The 17,982-nt window shown below is 41.7% G+C and overlaps 2 protein-coding genes across 12 annotated transcripts in view; both read right to left on the minus strand.

Moving 5' to 3' along the window:
* Positions 1–4,803: 4,803 nt before the first annotated feature.
* On the minus strand, positions 4,804–7,726 carry LOC120786456 (doublesex- and mab-3-related transcription factor 1-like). The gene is made up of 3 exons (XM_040121914.1): positions 6,923–7,726; positions 5,485–5,729; positions 4,804–5,376 (listed from the first exon to the last, which is right to left on the minus strand). The coding sequence occupies exons 1-3, from the start codon at positions 7,464–7,466 to the stop codon at positions 5,242–5,244; spliced, it is 924 nt and encodes a 307-aa protein (XP_039977848.1). The 5' UTR covers positions 7,467–7,726; the 3' UTR covers positions 4,804–5,241.
* Positions 7,727–9,342: 1,616 nt separating this feature from the next.
* pleca (plectin a) overlaps positions 9,343–17,982 on the minus strand; it is a 111,212-nt gene continuing 102,572 nt past the window's right edge. For all 11 annotated transcript variants that reach the window (XM_040122434.1, XM_040122433.1, XM_040122438.1 and 8 more), the window contains 2 exons: positions 10,412–17,459; positions 9,343–10,275 (listed from right to left, as the gene is read on the minus strand). In XM_040122434.1, the coding sequence (XP_039978368.1) occupies positions 11,259–17,459 (6,201 nt within the window). In that variant the 3' untranslated portion in view covers positions 9,343–10,275; positions 10,412–11,258. The remainder of the gene's footprint in view (positions 10,276–10,411; positions 17,460–17,982) is intronic.

A 17,982-nucleotide genomic window follows, 5' to 3' on the forward strand; every position in this document is an offset into this window, starting at 1 on the left:
CGTAGGTGAATGAGGAAGGGACAACTATTTCTTGATCAGAAGAGTTTATCTACACAGATCGTGTCAGTTTCCGTGGTAGCGCCGCTCACCCAGCCTAACCACTTTCGATGATTAATGCTTTCGTTTTCTTTATCACGGGGAGGTGAAAAAAAAAAAAAAAAAAACACCAAACAATGTAAACTTGATTTTTCTGTGTTATATTGACAAAACTCTCAAAGTAACTCTCGGTGTTGCAAAACCTGGCACCTGAGTGGCCGATTCAAGCCACTGTTGAGTCTTGAGCATGTATGGCTTTAGCCATCTATTATAAAAGCACGGTGAAAGCACGTAGATGGTTGCGATTATGCCTCTTACAACCTTCACTGAACTTATCTCAGATGTTTATGTAGCAATTCGGATCAAGTCCAAATTCTGTTTGACATACGACGAAGTGGTTGAAATTCTTATTCACTGCAATTCGATGCAACCTGGAACTTCTTTTTTGAGGTGTGAGCCGCTCAGATTTCCCGGTTTTGGAAGGAATTAACAAAGAACTGCTGTCGCTGTTCTTTCGTGGAACTGCTCTCTCCTTATGTCTCCCCCCGTGTCTTTTGAGTCGCAGCCTCATTCCTACCAGCAAAAACCATAAACACCTGAAACGCTTATATTTTGTTAGTTTTGTCTGTGGAAAAGCATCTGAAAGTGAATGTCAGAAGAAACCAGTAATGGCAAAAGTGGTGGCATTGATGAAGAGAGCAGAGAAAATAAAACACTATTTTCTGTTATCTCTGGCTCATATATGATCTTTGCCCGAACAGCTTCAAAAATCCCGTCCAGGGATTAAATAGAGGTACCATTACCAAATACTTCTTGTATCTTTCAATCACTACTAAAACCACATCCACTCTCATGACAGCAGATAATTGTTTGATCATTGCCCTGCGGTGAACGTCAGCGGGGTGGCGATTCTGACGAAAAAACATCATATCTCATCAACCAAGCTTTTGCGCTTGTGTTGACAGGCTTAGTTTCGGCATGTGTCAGGATTCATTTCATTGGCAATACTACAGGAAAGAAAAGATCTGATTACTCCTTTCACCACTGGTGTTTGGCCTCGAAAGGCGTAGGCTATAAGCTAAGCTGGGGCAGGTTCAGCCTTCGCAGAAACAAGGGAGTGGAGATTTTTGCCAACTATTTTAGGAGCATTACAGTAGCTTCAGCCGCTGGAGAAATGAAAAATAGTTCCTCTAAGCTGCACATGTTTTCACTTTAACAGATACCAGATAACCTCTCAGTAATAAATTTCCTCAGAAACTGCCTCTAGGAGCCAGACAAGCATGTTGGGTGTCTCTTTATCATGTGCTGTATTTTCATTGACACTGATAACAGAAAACATGCTATGCTGTCTATGCTGCTTTGTTTTAAAAAAGAAAGAGACAATAGACTCACAGAGCATCAGACCTGTCTGGTCTTTTTGTATCAAACTTATATATTTGAGGTGACAGAATCTGCAGAAGGCAGTCCGTGAAAATCAGCCATTTGCTGTCGGTTGTGTTGCTGTTTCAGTTTGTCAGTAAGAATTTTTAGTCTTGGACACTGAGCACCTTAGTAGTGATCCAGATCCCACCCCGGGACGCCGGAACTCCTGTGTCCTAGCTGTCTCTTGGCTCACAGTATGCACACAAACTGCTGACAGCAATGACAAAGATCCTCTCACAATAGTACTTGAAGGTCAGTATGGGAGGGGGGGTTAATGTTTTCATCACAGGTTTCAACAAGAATGTATCCAGTGTTTGCTGTGTTGAAATTTTTCTGCAGACATGCGTTCATGCAAGCACCAGTGTTGACCGACTGAATGTTGTATTTGGTCTGTGCTGACTGATGTGAGTTCTTGTATTTGTCCTCCTGAAGTTTTCTTCAGAGGTTTTTTTTGTTTTTTTTTTAAATCTTGAATTGAACAACCAGCACATTTAGATACTCTCTGCCCAAATCTGCAGCCCAGATGTGAACCCTTTGTTGGCTAATTTTACCTTTAAAAGGTGCAAATCTGCATCAGAGAATGCTGTATTGTGCTTTCTGTACCTACCCTAACTCCCTGCCCTGACCCTTTATTTTCTCAAAGTGAAGACCTGGACCTTTATTCATCACTTTGCAAAAAAGGGAAAGTGTGGACTTAAGTGAAAGATAAAAATCTTATACTTTCACTTGTACTCACTGACTTAAGAATGGAAGTTATTTAAGATATTTTTTATGTCTTAAATGTCTGTTAATTTGGTTTAGAGTAGATCCTAGTGGGCTGCAGTTAGGATGCAAACTGTAAGAATAAAGCTTCATTTATTTTGTTTGCAATACTTTTCTATGGATCTTGATTGTCTTGAATGGTAATGTCAGCCTGTGGGTTTTCCACTTTGGTGCCGATTGAAAAACCCCGGCAGATACTGGATGGATTGCCATTAAATTTTGTATTGATATTCGTGACTCCCGGAGGATAAATGCTAATGACTTTGGTCATCCCCCGACGTTCCCTCTAGCGCCACCGCGAGGTCGTGTTTTGACAACTATTAGATGGATTACCATGAAACTGGGCTCATGATTTTTGTAAGCACTTCAGCCCCATGTGGTCCCCTGACTTTTTGTCTACCAACATCAAGAAAGAGACAGAGAGACGGAGGCAGAGGAAGAGGGCTGAATTTATTCATTTGGCTAAAACGTTCTCGGGAGTTCAGAAGTCCTCCCTGCCTGGCAGCACACACAGTCCTCCCCTCTTGGCAGCTGCAATTGCTGATGCCAGCGGGAATCAGTCTAATGAAAATCCCACCAGCATGGGTGAAGGTATGCCTCATCCTTATAAGGCTCCGACACTCTAGTGACAAATATCAGTAGCCAGCATTAAACCAGCTCAGGGTCCATGTGATGCACACGGGGCTTGATAAGACACTTCTGTTTTTAATCCCAGTGGTGATCTGATGCTGGACCACGCCCCAGATAATGTACATAGCTGTAACTTTGACCACAGCTATTTTGAGCTATTTAAAGACAATCCTCCACTTTAAGAATTATTCTTAATTTTCACCGTCACCCAACACCGCCGTGATTCACTGGAGGAACTGTGCAGATTGCTGATGTGAGGGGCAGTCAGGCCCACTGTGCTGTATTTAAATACATCTGTAAAACTGCAAAAGATAATAGCGGTGCATGTGTGAGAAACTGATTTAAAAAAAAAAAAGAAAAGAAAAAGAGGCTTAACAAGAACTAGCATTTTGTATAATTTTCTGCTACTTTATGTTGGGGCACAACAGAGATCAGTCCGGAGCTGGTAAATTCAGACTATAGACAGACTGACGAGGGAGTGACGGCGAGGGAGTGAAAGTATTTGCTCCACATGGTGGACAATATTACAAAATGTTAGTCTCAGCAACAAAAAGTAACTAAGTACATTTTCCCAAGGACTGCACTTAATATAAAATATAATTAAGTTTTGAGGTACTTTACTTTAACTTGAGTATTTCCATTTTCTGCTACTTTAATACTTATATACTATCAATATTGCACTTTTTATTGCACTACATTTATTTAACAGTTATAGTAACTAGTTACTTTTCAGAATAATATTACCAAATGTAATTATCAGATAAATTCAAACACTACCCAACAGAATATGAAGTAGTTAAGTAGTTAGTAATAATTAGCTCAACCTTTACCAGCTGCAACATTAAGGTGATACTTACATTAATGCATCAATATTTATAATCCAATGAAAAAAAATATGCATTACTCTGAAATGGGCCAGTCTACAAAATGATGACCTTTACTTTTGGTACTTGAAGTATATCTTGATTCTAATACTTTTGTACTTAAGTGAAATTTTGAATGCAGGACTTTTACCTCTAACGGAGTATTTCTACAATGTGGTATTTCAACTTTTACTCAAGTAAAAAATCTGAGTATTTCTCCTGCCACTGAAAAAAAAAAACAAAACCCCAAAATATTTAATTTCCAATCATACATGACAAAGAAAAGCAGGAAATCCATGTTTAATAAACTGGAATGTTTGTTTTTTTCTGTTTGAAAAATGTACCAGGACCACAGTGGCACACTGAACGTACTGAACCTCTGGTTTCAGATGTTGCGGGGAAAAAAAGTTGACGAAACACAAAATCACACCTTCCTACACCGATGAGCCTCAACATTAAAACCAAATACGGGTTTTAATGTTGAGGCTGGTCGGTGTGTGGACCACAGTCGTGGGTGAACTATGTGCAGCAGCCGTTTTTTGATGTCAGAGCACATTTTAGGGTTAAAAAGCAGTGAGCTTTTGACTTTTCACCAGGTGACTAACATTATTTTCCATCTTAAAGAGTAAAATGCACCTTTGTTAAATCAGCTTCCAATTCTGAGTTATCATCATCGGTTGCTTTTTGAAAAGTATGCCTTAGAAAAGAAAAGTTGATGTCCTCGTACGAGAAAATAGCTACACTTTATGGGAATCCTACTTGTCAGCAATGTGGGGTGCAATATATTAAGTGTAGTATACTGTATGTGAAATTGAGTGAAAAGTATCCTCACTAAGGAAGCAGCTAACAACATTACTTAAATAATTAAATTGTTAATTTTCTAATTTGTAATTAATTAGTTAATGGCATGAACAGAAAAGAACGACAGCTATTTTCATTTGCAATAAAGTTACGTTTATGATTAGTAAGCTTTTAGTTGGGTTTATATGTTAAAAATGTTCTGAATAAATACTTAATAGCTGGTTATTAGTATGTTGGAGAATCGTGGTGATGTGAGAGGTTGTGGTTGAAGTAAAAGCAAAAACATATATCAAAAGATAAACCGAACTTTTATTTTTCTATATAAATGAACTCATTTCCAAAAAAACCAAAAATATAAATAAAACAAACTGTTCGTAAAGTATGCTAAAGAAAAGTAGGGTTCCAGCGCAGTTCTCTTTTATAACTGATTTAAAAGTTCAAATGACGACAAGTCTGAAGCAAAACATTTCCAACTGAGCTTCTCACCGTTTCTGAAAAATGGAAATACAAAATAATCTAACTGTTTTTGCTTCCTCTGTCATCAATCCAAGCCTCTAGCCTTTATCAGCACATTAACAAGAAACATTGTGCAGAGCTTTCATAGCAACAATCTGAAAAATGTGCAGGTTTGCAAACAAACTGCATCCGCATTAATAACAGAAATAATTGGAATCCCCTCCCACTTCGGCTGTAATCTAGCCCCCCCCACAATCGGGCTCACTGTCCATTATTCCAGTTCCTCTACGTCGGGCTCACTGTGTCTGGGTAGAGGAGGCTGTGGGTGCTGCCTTGACATCAGTTCCTCCTGGAAGGCCTCTGGGAGAGGGGGCGGTCGAGGGCTGAAGAAGCCCTCTCTGTTCTCCTGACACGTTAAACAAACGAGAGAAAGACCCAGAAGGCCACATTAGCAGTGAACTATTAACACAGCTGGCCTGTAGAATAGAGTGTAGAAAGAGAAACGGCCACTTACAGCCGGAGGTTCGGGCTCTGGTGGAGGCGGGTAATGCACTGCGCCCTGCAGGAAGTGGGGGAAGATTCGGGGCCCGCAGAGGCCATTGTTGTAAAACCCAACGGGTACAGGCGGCAGCCATGGCACGTTGAACAGGAAGTTTGGGCACGGAGCATAGCTGCCGGGGTAGTGACCTGACATCCTAACTGGAAAGGGAATCACAGGCAGAGGGGGAGTCTGCCCTCTTTGATCCAAGTAAGGGGCACCTGTGAGAGGAAAGTGGAAAGAGCATAAGCTACGTTTGAACACTGAAACCACCTTAAAGATTCCTTTATTCGTGTTAGGGCGAGGGAGGAGGTTTCACATCCACCCAGTCACATTCAAGCCTAAATTAAATCTAAAATGGCAAAGACATATAATATACATCATAACATTACCAGCACTGCAACTAACAACTGTTTTCTGTTTTGTTTTTTTTAATTTTCCAATTTTTTTCTCGATTAATTGTTTTATCTATGTAGTACTCTCGTGCTGATTTGATTAGTTAATCAATTAGATGATTGAGAGAATATTAATTGGCAACAATTTTGATATCTGATTAATCATTTAAGTTATTCTTAAGCAAAAAAGTGTTCTGCCATAGTAAACTCAGCATTTTTGGGCTTTTTGACTCATGGTCGGAGTTTAAAAAGCTATTAGAATACATTTCATTAGAATATTAACTGATTAGTTGCAGTGGATGGAATGATACTGGGCCTACCTTCGCTTGAGGTTTCCTGTGTTTATTACTTGACCCAGAAAAATCCAAGCATTTTGTTGAAACACAACTTCACAAAAAAGTTCAAATTAAAAAATTTAAAAACGAGCTCATTGGTGTTTTCTGTTCAATAAATTAGGATAAAACTTACCTCCTGCTGTGCGAATTACTATCTGGTCCCTATAAGGTTTAAATGTTTTTACTCGCAAATTTCAAAGCAGGTCATTTTAGGTAGAAAAATCCAACACTGTGTGCGTTTCACCGTCTAATGACTTCCCGCTCATGCAGGTAACGGAGGTTTTCGCGTCCTGTCAGCCATTTTCATTTTTGGCGCTCTAAGCGGGGTTGTCACCCCCACCCACCCCCCACCGAGGTGGCCGATTGGCTAATTCTCATCGCCTTCGTTGGTTGGGTTGGTTGGGCTCAGTCAAGAAGAGTGATGATTGGTTGGGGTAAAATGATCAGGGTAAGCCAATCAAAGGCAGGGTAGGGGCGGGTCTATGCCCACCATGGGTGGGAAAAATTAAGCAGCACGCAGTTAATTGTCGATCTGCTATTATTTTAGGACGTTAGCTAACAACTTCTGCTAAATGTAAATATTTTTCTTATAGTGAAAACTTTATCTTTACTTGGAGTTGTTTTCTATCCAACGAGACCCACTGCTAAACATAATAATCAACTTATTATGATGATATAACTTACTATAAGGTGGACACGGCAGCGCCTCTTTGCTCTCCCCACCGGCCACCTGCTCTCCTCCCGCGGCAGAGGTGGCGGCACTCCCCGGGGCCCCTGTGGGCCGGGGACACGTCAGCCCAGACGTAGCCGACGGACGAGCGCCTCCTCCCGGGGCCACGGCGCCAGCACTCCCCTCAGCCGCAGGTTTCCTCACGCCGGCGGCCTTGGGGGCGCGGGGTCGCTGCTCCTCATCGCCGGGTTCGCTCTGGGCCTTCTTCAGATTTCGCTGGAGGGCCGTGATCCGGGTCCGCTGCGTGATGAGGTAGCACTTCCAGCAGTCGCATTTGAGAAAGGGACAGCTCTTCATGTGGCCCTTCTGCGGGACGATGATCCCGTGGTGCCGGCAGCGGGTGCATTTCGGCCGCCGTGGCTCCTCGGCGGCGGCCGCCATCTCCTTAGAGAGAGACATGACTTTATTCCGCCTCAGTGTCTTTGCCAGCTGTGCGCCCGTAGAGCTCCAGAGGCGCTGACCCCCAGCTGAACTTTGTGTAAAATGTATCATTTTCATGCGTGGGAAAATGTGACTGACATTATTGGCCCACGACCAGAGACCAATGAGACCGAGGGGCCGAGTGGCCCCCCGTTCGCAATCATTAGCTGCCGTGTTTCGTGGCTGTGCAGAGACCGGCCAGACTCAGCGTGTGGTTGCGGGAAAGCCTGGGTTACTTTTACTGGGTCAAAAGCCAGCGGTGACACAAAGTCCTAACAGTCGGACGGCGAAGGCGACCATTAGGCTTTATCCTTTATGGAGCACAGTGTCTAGGGTTCGCCTTGTGAGGCCTCCGAGTGCAGCTTGTGGCGCTTAATGATTACACCGCAGGGCCTCGCGGTGCCCAAAGGCTGGTGTCTGTGCCCCGGGCAAGTCGCAGCGGGCGGGTATCCCCCACATAAAGACCGTAGGGACGTGTGCGTGTAAGAGACTAGACCCATGGAAGCGGCATGTTCACTAATGTCTAATGTTATCATTTCCACTTCTGGCCGCCTTATACCAGGACATTTCAGAGGGAAACATTTTTAGAAAACTACGGCTGTTTGATAGATATAGTCAATCTGAACCCATTGTTATATAAGATAAACTCCTTAACAGTATATGAACTAGAATGAGCTCCACCTTGACCTGCTTAAAGTTAACGTAAAAGACTGTTTTCACACAGTGATGCATTAGTAATCATAGTACACCTATAATACAATGACAATAAATCACTGACAGGTGCTATTCTGCCTAATGAGTAGGTCTAGATTTTCACGAACACATATATCTGAGTAAACCCTTCGATCTGGAGCTTTTATTAGTAACTGAGTATTTTTACAACGGCTTACATTCATTTAAGACATGTATACTTCTGCAGCCACGGCTCATCAGCAACTCCTGAACTGAGCCAGTTTCTTAGGACCTGACTTGACTACAGCCCATCAGTGGATGGCCGCGGCTGAACTGTACAGAACTCTGGATGCGAGTCTTCTACTGCCATTCAAAGCCCTTCTGCCTCCTTCACCTGTTAGGGCCATTCAACTGAGGCCGATTGCATCCACAGGCACCAATATTAACCATCTGTGATATGCTGCAAACAAGATACCTAACCTTTTTGGAGGTAGTAACTTCGTAGACGGTTAAGGTCAACTGGAGACTCAAAAGGGAGTCAACCATTCCCAGAAAACCCTGTTTGCAGTATAAAAATACCAGGGCTACAGTTCACACCAGTAGGCCAAATAACTTGTTCAAGATTTGTGTCAACATCTTTGGGAGTATAATATCAGTCAAAGCTAATTGAAACATATTCAAAACTGTAAGTGCGCTTGTGACTGATTATTGAAGAATTTCACCTTTTTCCTTCATAAGTATAGCCTTACTAGGTAAAAAAAACAAAACAAAAAAAAAAACCCAATTTAGATTATAGAAACCCATGTTAATTAAAAATTAATCTGATATAAACTGAAAGATACATTTTCATCGGCTTTACAGGAGCTATTTGTAAATTTTGCTATGGCTACATAGCCAACGTTAGCATTAACAGCTGTTTACTTAGCAGTCTGGAGTAAACGTTGCAAGTTCAGCATCAAAATTCACACATTTACTCGCCGACAGCTGTCTCCAGCGGTGGAAAGCAGCACCAGTGTTAACTCTTGTTACATTTCTGTTTTTTATCACTTATTTTCTTCTACTTTAGGTAGCATGCTAACCAGCCTAGCCTCGACCTGGCCGGCCCGTCTCGTAAACGCAGCAATGGCTGAAGCTCCTGGTAAGCAACCATAACAACCACCAGCTCCTGGCAAGAAAACCACATTCGGTGGCAGAAAGAAAAAAAAACAACAACTTACAAATAGCCCCTTTAAAGCCAACATGATTGGTCAAATTTACAATGAATAAACTTGAGAGAAAAAAATTCATATCCATGTTTATTTACATAGCGTAAGGTGTTACAATAAAATTCCTTGTCACCATTTTATTATAAATACACTTTTAAACAAGGCTTGATGACCCTCATTAAAATACATCCTTCAACCCATTTTAAACGTAATAAAACAAATGCTTTAATGGATACATCTATTTCATGTTTGCACCTTTTAAATGTTAGTAAATCATGCAAAGCAGAAATATAGAGTACGAAAATAAAATGATATAGATCAAATGTTTGGATTTTAATTCTCCTTTTAAAGCAACACAAGTATATGTGGTGGAACATACAAATACTGGGTCTGGTGGCAAAGCTTAAAGATCTTTCTCAAAGAAATGTTAATTCATGGCTTTCAGCAATGGTGCTCTATATAATCATCAATATACAGTACATACATTACCTGTCTGTGAAGGGAAAAATATTCAAATAATGCAAATCTTGGCTATTAAACATTCAGACCATACATTTTAGCCCTGTGAGACTACACACTGAAATTAACTGTTATTATTTTAAAATTAGATGATGACATACTTTAGCTGGACAGTAAAAGGATTACCTGATAACACAGTAATCATACGATTTTGCGTAGCCTTGCTCCTTCAGTCATGCATCAGTCAGTTAACAGTGTAACCACTGCACAATCTTATAATACTCAACATCCTAATAAAGTGTTCCAACAGTATTTTGCAGGCACTTACAAAGCATGGATTAGGCCTTTAAATGAGTTCAAGATTAGATGCAAGTTTCAAAGTGGTCCACTGTTAAAAGAATGTAAGGGAACACGGTATGAGTAAGTGTTTTTCTGTACTGTTGCATAAAACTATTGATTACAGTAAAGGTCACAGTCCAAATTAATGCCACGGGTCCTTGGAAGACGTCTGAGAAAAGAGCTTGAGATGAGATGAACTGAGAAAACAATACCTGGAACAGAAAAATTCAACATTGAACAAAAACATTAGACTCTAGGACTTAACAGACACTAAATGACACAAACACAGGAAAACAAATTACAACTAAATTGTCAATAGTTTAAAAGGTAAATCGTCTCTTTACGTACCCTTTTTAAGGTGTCCAAAAAGGCAGGGACTTGAATGTGTTGCTCTTGAGGTTTGATGTGTAAAGTCCAGAACTGTCAGACGGTGTCAATGGTCATAACAGGCTACATGTTCCTTCCATTTGTGGCCGCTTGCTCTTTGCAGTTCATTTCACAAGGTTAGCCTGTTGTTGTAACTCCAGGTTTTACGACATACAATTGGGAATGGAGCAGAGTTCAGATATCGGCAGAGTATATGCGGCAGTGTTGCCCAGGAGAGAGAAGATCTTGAAGCTTAGCATTCTTAAAGCAGAAACTCTTATTGTTATTCATCTGTGGAAGACTCCTTATTCTGCTCTGCAGAGTGGCTTTTATCTTCCTAAAACTTGCTTTTGTTAATATTCAGAAATACACACGTTTGTACACCCAATTTGGTTCTCTTTAACAATTAGGCTAATGGTCATGAACACTTTTGGTTATAGTGTTACAAAATATTGGATGTAAATAAATTCATATTTGTAGAACAGTAAATGCATATGATATTAGACCTAAAAAAAAAATCATGTACACTTGAAACGTTTGATAGATATTGGAAATAATAAACAGCTGTTGCGTACTGTAAGTGCTTACAGTACGGTAATCACAAAGTCTGATAAGATAACATAAACAACTAAAAGTAAATGTGAAATATACAAAAAGACATCAAAATTATGCAACTTGTGTGAAATTAAATACTAAATGTCCTGTAACAACCACATGCAGAGCAGAATAAATGTAGTCTTTATTCCACTGAGAATTAGGCATCTGGTGAGCACTGTGGTTTTATAGTGTATCCTTCCCGTAGAAAATCATTCCTTAATTTTCAAACTCATCAGTATCGACGGCCATAGCTTGGGGAACTGTAGGAAGAGGAGGAGAAGGTTGTGGTGAAACTTGATCCTGTGGCATCAAAGCTACCTCTTCTGGAGCCTGACCTGGATCCAGTTCTTGAGCCAGACCGTGACCCAGTAGCGGAACCTGACCCACTGATGCTATAGGGACTGTAAAGGCCTTTGCTAGACTGAGATGAGGCTTCAAGCAGTCGTAGACCAGTCCCCTCCTCTATCATGCTTCTTTCCATGGCATCTTTGTAAGAGATCTTAAGCTTGGTTTTAGGGCATGTGAGGTATTTTGAGTATGCACTAACATCTCGTAACTTCTGTGCAGTGCGTGCATCTAAGGTGCCTTTCTTCACAGCCTCATCTATAGACACTCTGCTGGTAGAATCTGGTTCAATTAAACCACCAGTGAGATACTGGACCTCCAGGAATCGCTGTCCGGCCTCATAGTACAACCAGCCTTTCTTTAGAGCTTGGGCTGCTGACATTTTGGTTTTGGTTCTAGGATCTTCAAATCCATTGAAGGCCTTCTGGGCTAGACTGATGCGGTCCACCATAATCTTATCCACAAGCCCTTTGTTCATTGCATCTGCAACAGAGAATTTCTCTCCAGTATTCGAGTCGATGATGCCTCCTGTGCAGGCCTGAGCTTCCAGCAACCTTTGACCTGTTATATTGTCCACAAGGTTTCTGTGAATGGCCTCTGTGATGGACACCTTCTCCAGTGTTTCTGTGTCTAGGATCCCAGCTACAGGGCCGGTTTCCTCTGTTGGATCATTCCATGTGGTGGCTGGTGTTTTTATGGAAGGTATTGGGCTCATGGGGTAGGAGGAAGAGGAGCCGAAGGATGATGAACGTGATCTGACACCACTCATGTTTCCAGACAACATGTCTGCGAACTCTGTGATGGACAGAGTTCCTGCTCGGTATTGATCCAGAGCTGACTTGTCAATCAGGCCCCGTGAGATTGCATCATCAATGTCATACTGCCGACCAGACCGTCTGTCAATGATCATGGATTTCACAACACCATCAGATGAGGTGATGGTTATTTCCTCCCATTCACATTCCTGTTCAGCAAGCTCTAGATATGTTTGGTGGTCAATAAGCCCTTTCTGATATGCCTCATACACAGACATTTCTTTGCCAGTCTCTGGATCGACGATGACAACCCTGCGTTTGCGAACAGATGACTTGGATGATGTCTTCCTCTCGCGCTTCTTTTCTTTCAACAGCAGAAGAGCAAGGCCTGTTTCTGGGTCTATCATACATCTCTCCATCAGCTGTAGGTAGGTGAGATTTTCTTCTGTGTTGGGGTCAAAGAAGCCCTTTGTGTCATCAGATGGGTCAGTGAGGATTTCATTCATTTCCTCATCAAAGAGGCCACGTTCATATGCTGCTTCAACGGGCAATCTGTGGCTCTCCTGTGGATCAATGATTCCACCAGTAGCAATCTGAGCCTCTAGCAGACGAATGCCATGGTCTTTCAGAATGAGGCCCTTTTTCATCGCTTGGAATAGTGAGATGATCTTGCCAGAGTAAGGTTCCTTGTAGCCTGTGACAGCTCGTTCAGCTGAGATGAGTTTATCTTTAAATTCTGGGCCAACAACACCCATTTTAACAGCTTCTGTGACATTTAATTTCAGGTTCTTAATAGGATCAATTACGTATCCTGTGGCGGCTTGAGCCTCAAGGAGCTCAAAGGCAGTCCCTGGTCTGATCATGTTCTTCTTCATGGCTTGGTAAATAGACAGGCGGTCTTTGCTCGATTCTACATAGACACCAGCAATACAGCTGGTACCCTCAAGGTATTTCTTCAGGTCTCTGCTGACCTCTTCCACTGTAATGATACCCTCAGTGAGTTCATTGTATGTCTTTTGGTTGATGATCTGTGAACGAAGCAGCTCATCCACAGTGATTTGCTTTCTGAGACCCTTGAATAGAAGTCTTCTGTCTGCCAGTGAAAGTAGCCGCAAACCACTTTCTTTATCAACTCTGCATCTTTTCATTAGCTGGGAATAGGACTGTTTCTCATCTGTTGTTGGATCAGTGTATCCTCTCACATCCCCAGTAGGCTCAGATAATCTGTCAAGTGTCTCTTTATTGATGTATCCACGCTGCATAGCTATATCTTTGGGGAGGCGGAAGTAGTATTCAGGATCCATTAATCCCCCAGTGGCATTCTGGGCCTCCAAAAGCCTCAAGGCATAATCCTCAGGAATCAGGTCTTTTTTCATAGCCTGGAAGAGAGAAATCACTTTTCCACTGTACGGATCCTTGTAACCTGTGACTGCTCTCTCAGCAGAGAGAAGTTTGTCATGAAGTTCAGGGCCCACAAGCCCTTTGCGCACAGCTTCATCAACTGTTAGAAGCTCATCTTTAACTGGATCAATCATGAATCCTGTTGCTGCTTGGGCCTCCAGGAGATTCAAAGCAACTTCAGGCTTGATCTGTCCACTCTTCATAGCCTGGTAAATGCTGATCTTTGGTGGACTGTCTGACATAATTCCAGCAATACAACCAGTACCAAAGAGGTACTGTTTTACGGATGGCATTTCCATTGCCTCGCGAATAGTCATCTTTTCTTGTTTCAGGAGGTTGTATGTGTGCAAGTCAATAATTCGAGCACTGTAGAGCTCCTCAATAGTAACCCTTCTTCTGATGACATCACAGGACATGCTCTGCTCTGACTTTAGAGTCTCTCTTTGTTCAATGATTTCAATGATGATGATTAGCATTCTTTCCTTTGTGATTTGCCCCAAACGATACTGCTCCATGAGGCAACGCCTCTCTTCATCTGGAAGCATATTTGAGTTCATGATTTCCCAAATGGTCATACTCTTTCCTGCAAAACTCTTATGAGGAATCTCAATTTGAGTGTTGGCGAGATCTGTTTGGGCTTGCTCCTCTGTGTACTGGTAAGATTTCTCGACAGGAGCAGGAGCTTCAACTTTAGACAGAGGCAGGTAGCACAGACCAGAGTTAGGATCTCTTGCACATTTCTCCAGCAACTGCTTGTAAGTAACACTTTCATTGGTGTTTGGATTGGTGAAGCCTTTACTGTCACCTGAGGGTTCATTGAAGGACTTGGCCATTTGTTTACTGAAATAACCACGCTGAATGGCCACATCATTGGGAACACGATGGCTGCTTACTGGATCAATGATCCCTCCTGTAGTAAACTGAGCCTCCAGAAGAGGAATAGCACTCTCCCTTAGTACAAGCTCTTTCTTCATGGCTTGGAATAGAGAAATCTTGTTGCCTGTATATGGATCTTTGTATCCTGTCACTGCTTTTTCAGCTGAGAGAAGTTTCTCATGAAGCTCTGGGCCAACAACTCCAACCTTCACAGCATCATCCACAGAGTATTTCAGATTTTTTACTGGATCAGTTATGAAACCAGTTCCAGCTTGAGCCTCTAGTAGTGCAAGCCCGGTGTTTTGTTGTAAAACATTCTTTTTCATTGCTTGGTATATGCTCAACTTCTCATCTGAATCTTCCATAGTGATGCCATCAATGCGGTCTGTGCCCTGTAAGTATTTCCTGACTTTGTCAGTTTCACTGACTTCTTTAGGTGTCTTTTTACCTTGTTGGAGTTGATCGAATGTAGCCTTGTCAATGATATTTGAATCAAGTAATGAGCTGGCAGTGACTTGTGCCCTAAGGCCTTCAAAACAGGCGTCTTCTTTTGGTTTGTCCTCCTTTTCGTCAACCATTGTTATTACAATCTTTATCAACTTTTCAATTGTCACCTGCCCTATTCTGTACTGTCGAATCAGCTCTATTCTTTGCTCCGCAGTGATGTATTCAGAGTGTATGATCTCCCAAATTGTGACTTTTCTTCCTTTGAAAGGTCCATACTCCAGCTCCATAGTTGTCTGGTTCAAAGCCTCTTTTGTCTTAGCCTCTGTAATCTGTTTGTCTTTCTTTGGCTTTGCAGCCTTCTTTGAGAGAGGAAGCAATGGGAGTCCAGTTTCTTTATCTGTGACACATTTATTCATGAGGTGTGCATAAGTTGCATCCTCTTGAGAGTTAGGATCATAAAAGACCTTTGTTTCATCAGAGTTGTTGTTCAGGGTCTTGGCGATTTCTTCATCAAAATATCCACGCTTGCATGCAGCCTCATGTGGGATGCGATAACTTTTAACAGGGTCAATAATTCCTCCCGTTGAGAGCTGTGCCTGAAGCAGACGAACGCCATTGTCTTTCTTAATAAGGCCTTTGTTCATGGCCTCAAACAGAGACACCTTCTTTCCTGTATATGGATCTCTGTAGCCACTGACAGCTCTCTCTGCAGACAGAAGTCGTTCATGCATTTCTGGGCCTACAAGACCTGATTTAACAGCTTCATCAACAGGGACTCTCTCATTTTTGACAGGATCAATTACAAACCCAGTCGCTGCTTGAGCTTCAAGAAGGTTAACTGCAGTTTCTGGTGACAGTAATTCTTTCTTCATAGCTTGATAGAAAGGAATTTTCTCCTTAGTCGGTTCATTCAACAGCCCAGCAATGCTCGGTGTTCCTTGTAGTGCTTTCTTGACGGGCTCCATCTCAGAGATCTCTTTAACTGTTATCTTGCCATTACTCAATTTATTGAACAAGTCTTTGTTTATAACCTTAGACTCTAACAATTCATTGGCAGAGACTGAAGCCCTCAAACCATTAAACATATTTTCATTATTTTTCTCCTTGTCTTCCACAACAGTGATGACAATTTTGATAATCTTTTCCACTGTGATCTTGCCTGTCTTGTACTGGCGAATAAGTTCCCGCCTTTGCTCCCCAGTGAAATATTCTGAATTGATGACTTCCCAAATGGTGACAGTTTTACCTTTGAACCTTCCAAAAGGCACATCAACATTTGATTTACTGAACACTTCTTTAGTCTCCACATCTGTGTATGTTCTTTCACTCTGAGCAGCTTTCTCAGTTACTGGTAATACCAGCAGGCCTGTCTCTGCATCTTTGGTGCAACTCTCCAGTAACTGTTTGTAAGTGAGTTGCTCCTGAGTGCTGGGGTCAGTGAATAATTTGCAATCATCACTGGGATCAGTGAGTTTCTTGTTCATCTCTGCGTCAAATTTACCCTCCTTGTAGGCAATCTGCAGGGGTACTCTATGACTATTGATAGGGTCAATGATGCCACCAGTTGCAAGCTGTACATCTAGGAGTTTAGTGGCCTGCTCTTTCTCAATTAGTCCCTTCTTCATGGCCTCAAAGAGAGAGATTTTGGCTCCAGTATAGGGATCTTTGAAGCCAGTGGCTGCCCTCTCTGCAGAGAGCATCCTGTCATGGAGCTCAGGACCAATTAACTCATCCTTAACAGCCTCATCTACAGAGAGGAGTTTATTTTTCACAGGATCTACAATGTAACCAGAGGCTGCCTGAGCCTCCAGGAGCATTATGGCAGTGTTAGGAGTAATCTTGTTCTCTGTCATGGCCTGATAGACACTCATTTTCTCTTTGGATGGAGTCAAGACACCTCCGACACAGTTCTGACCCTTAAGATATGATTTAACTTTATCAGTCTTTACAAGGTCTTGCACAGAGACTTTCCCCTTTTTCAATTTGTCAAACTCCTTTTTGGTCAGCACACCAATGTCATGGAGCCTTTCAGCAGGAACTTTTTCTCTTATTCCTTCAAATGCTAACGGTGATTCTCCATCTTTCTTCAGTCCGTCCACTTCAACAGAACCATTGAAAACTTTCTTTGTTGTTCCCACCATTGTCATGGCAACTAACTGATCCTCAGGAACCTTATCAGTCTGGACTTCAATTTCTTTAGTTTTGGATTCACCCTGTTTGGAGGCAACCTCAAGATTTTGAAGTTTCTCTCTTAGTTTTTTGTTTTCCTCTCCTAAGAGTTTTTCTTGTTCAAGCCTTGTCTTTTCAAGCACTTCCATTTCCTTTTGCTTGTTTTTCATCTCTGCTTCAGCTTCTTTTTGTTTCTTCACAGCTTCATCCATTATTGCCTGAAGTTTCTTCTTCTCCTCTTCCATTAGCTTGTTCTGACGTTCTTGTTCATCTTTGAGAGCTTTGGCTTTATTCACTTCATCCTCAAGCTGTTTCTCAAGCTTCTTTTTCTCATCTTCAACGGCCTTTTCTCTTTTCAACAACAGTTCCTTTTCTGTGAGGAAAGACTGCTGAAGCATGGCCTTCTGTTGCTCAATTTGCTCTTGCTGGGCATTTGCCATCTGTTTGGAAATAAGGAAAAAAAAAAAATCAGTAATATGTCAATCAATGCATTAACTTAATGAAGTATTTTAATAGTTTAACAATTTTATAAATAGCCTTTTTGTCAGGAGTTAGACGAGGAGATAAATGTGACTCTCATGACTGCAGAGTAAATATGAAGCTGGAGCCAGCAGCTGCTTGGCTTAGCTTAGCATAAAGACTGGACTCAGGGGAAAACAGCTTAGCCTGGCTCTGTCCAAAGGTAACACCTACCAGCACCTTTAAAGCTCTGTAATTAACACATTGTAAAAGTAAAGTTGACAGAGCTAGGCTAGATGTTTCTTCCTGTTTCCCATCTTCAAGCTAAGCTAAGCTAATGGTTCCCTGGGTCCAGCTTCATATTTAGCATACAGATATTAGAGAGGTATCGACCTTTTCAGCTCAGCAAGAAAGTAAATCAATGCATTTCCCGAAATGTCAAGTTATTCCTGTAATGTGTTACTGTGACCATTTTAATTCTGCAGTAATGTGTTCTGAATTACA

This window comes from Xiphias gladius, chromosome 24, assembly GCF_016859285.1.
Source record: "Xiphias gladius isolate SHS-SW01 ecotype Sanya breed wild chromosome 24, ASM1685928v1, whole genome shotgun sequence".
Classification (NCBI taxonomy): domain Eukaryota; kingdom Metazoa; phylum Chordata; class Actinopteri; order Istiophoriformes; family Xiphiidae; genus Xiphias; species Xiphias gladius.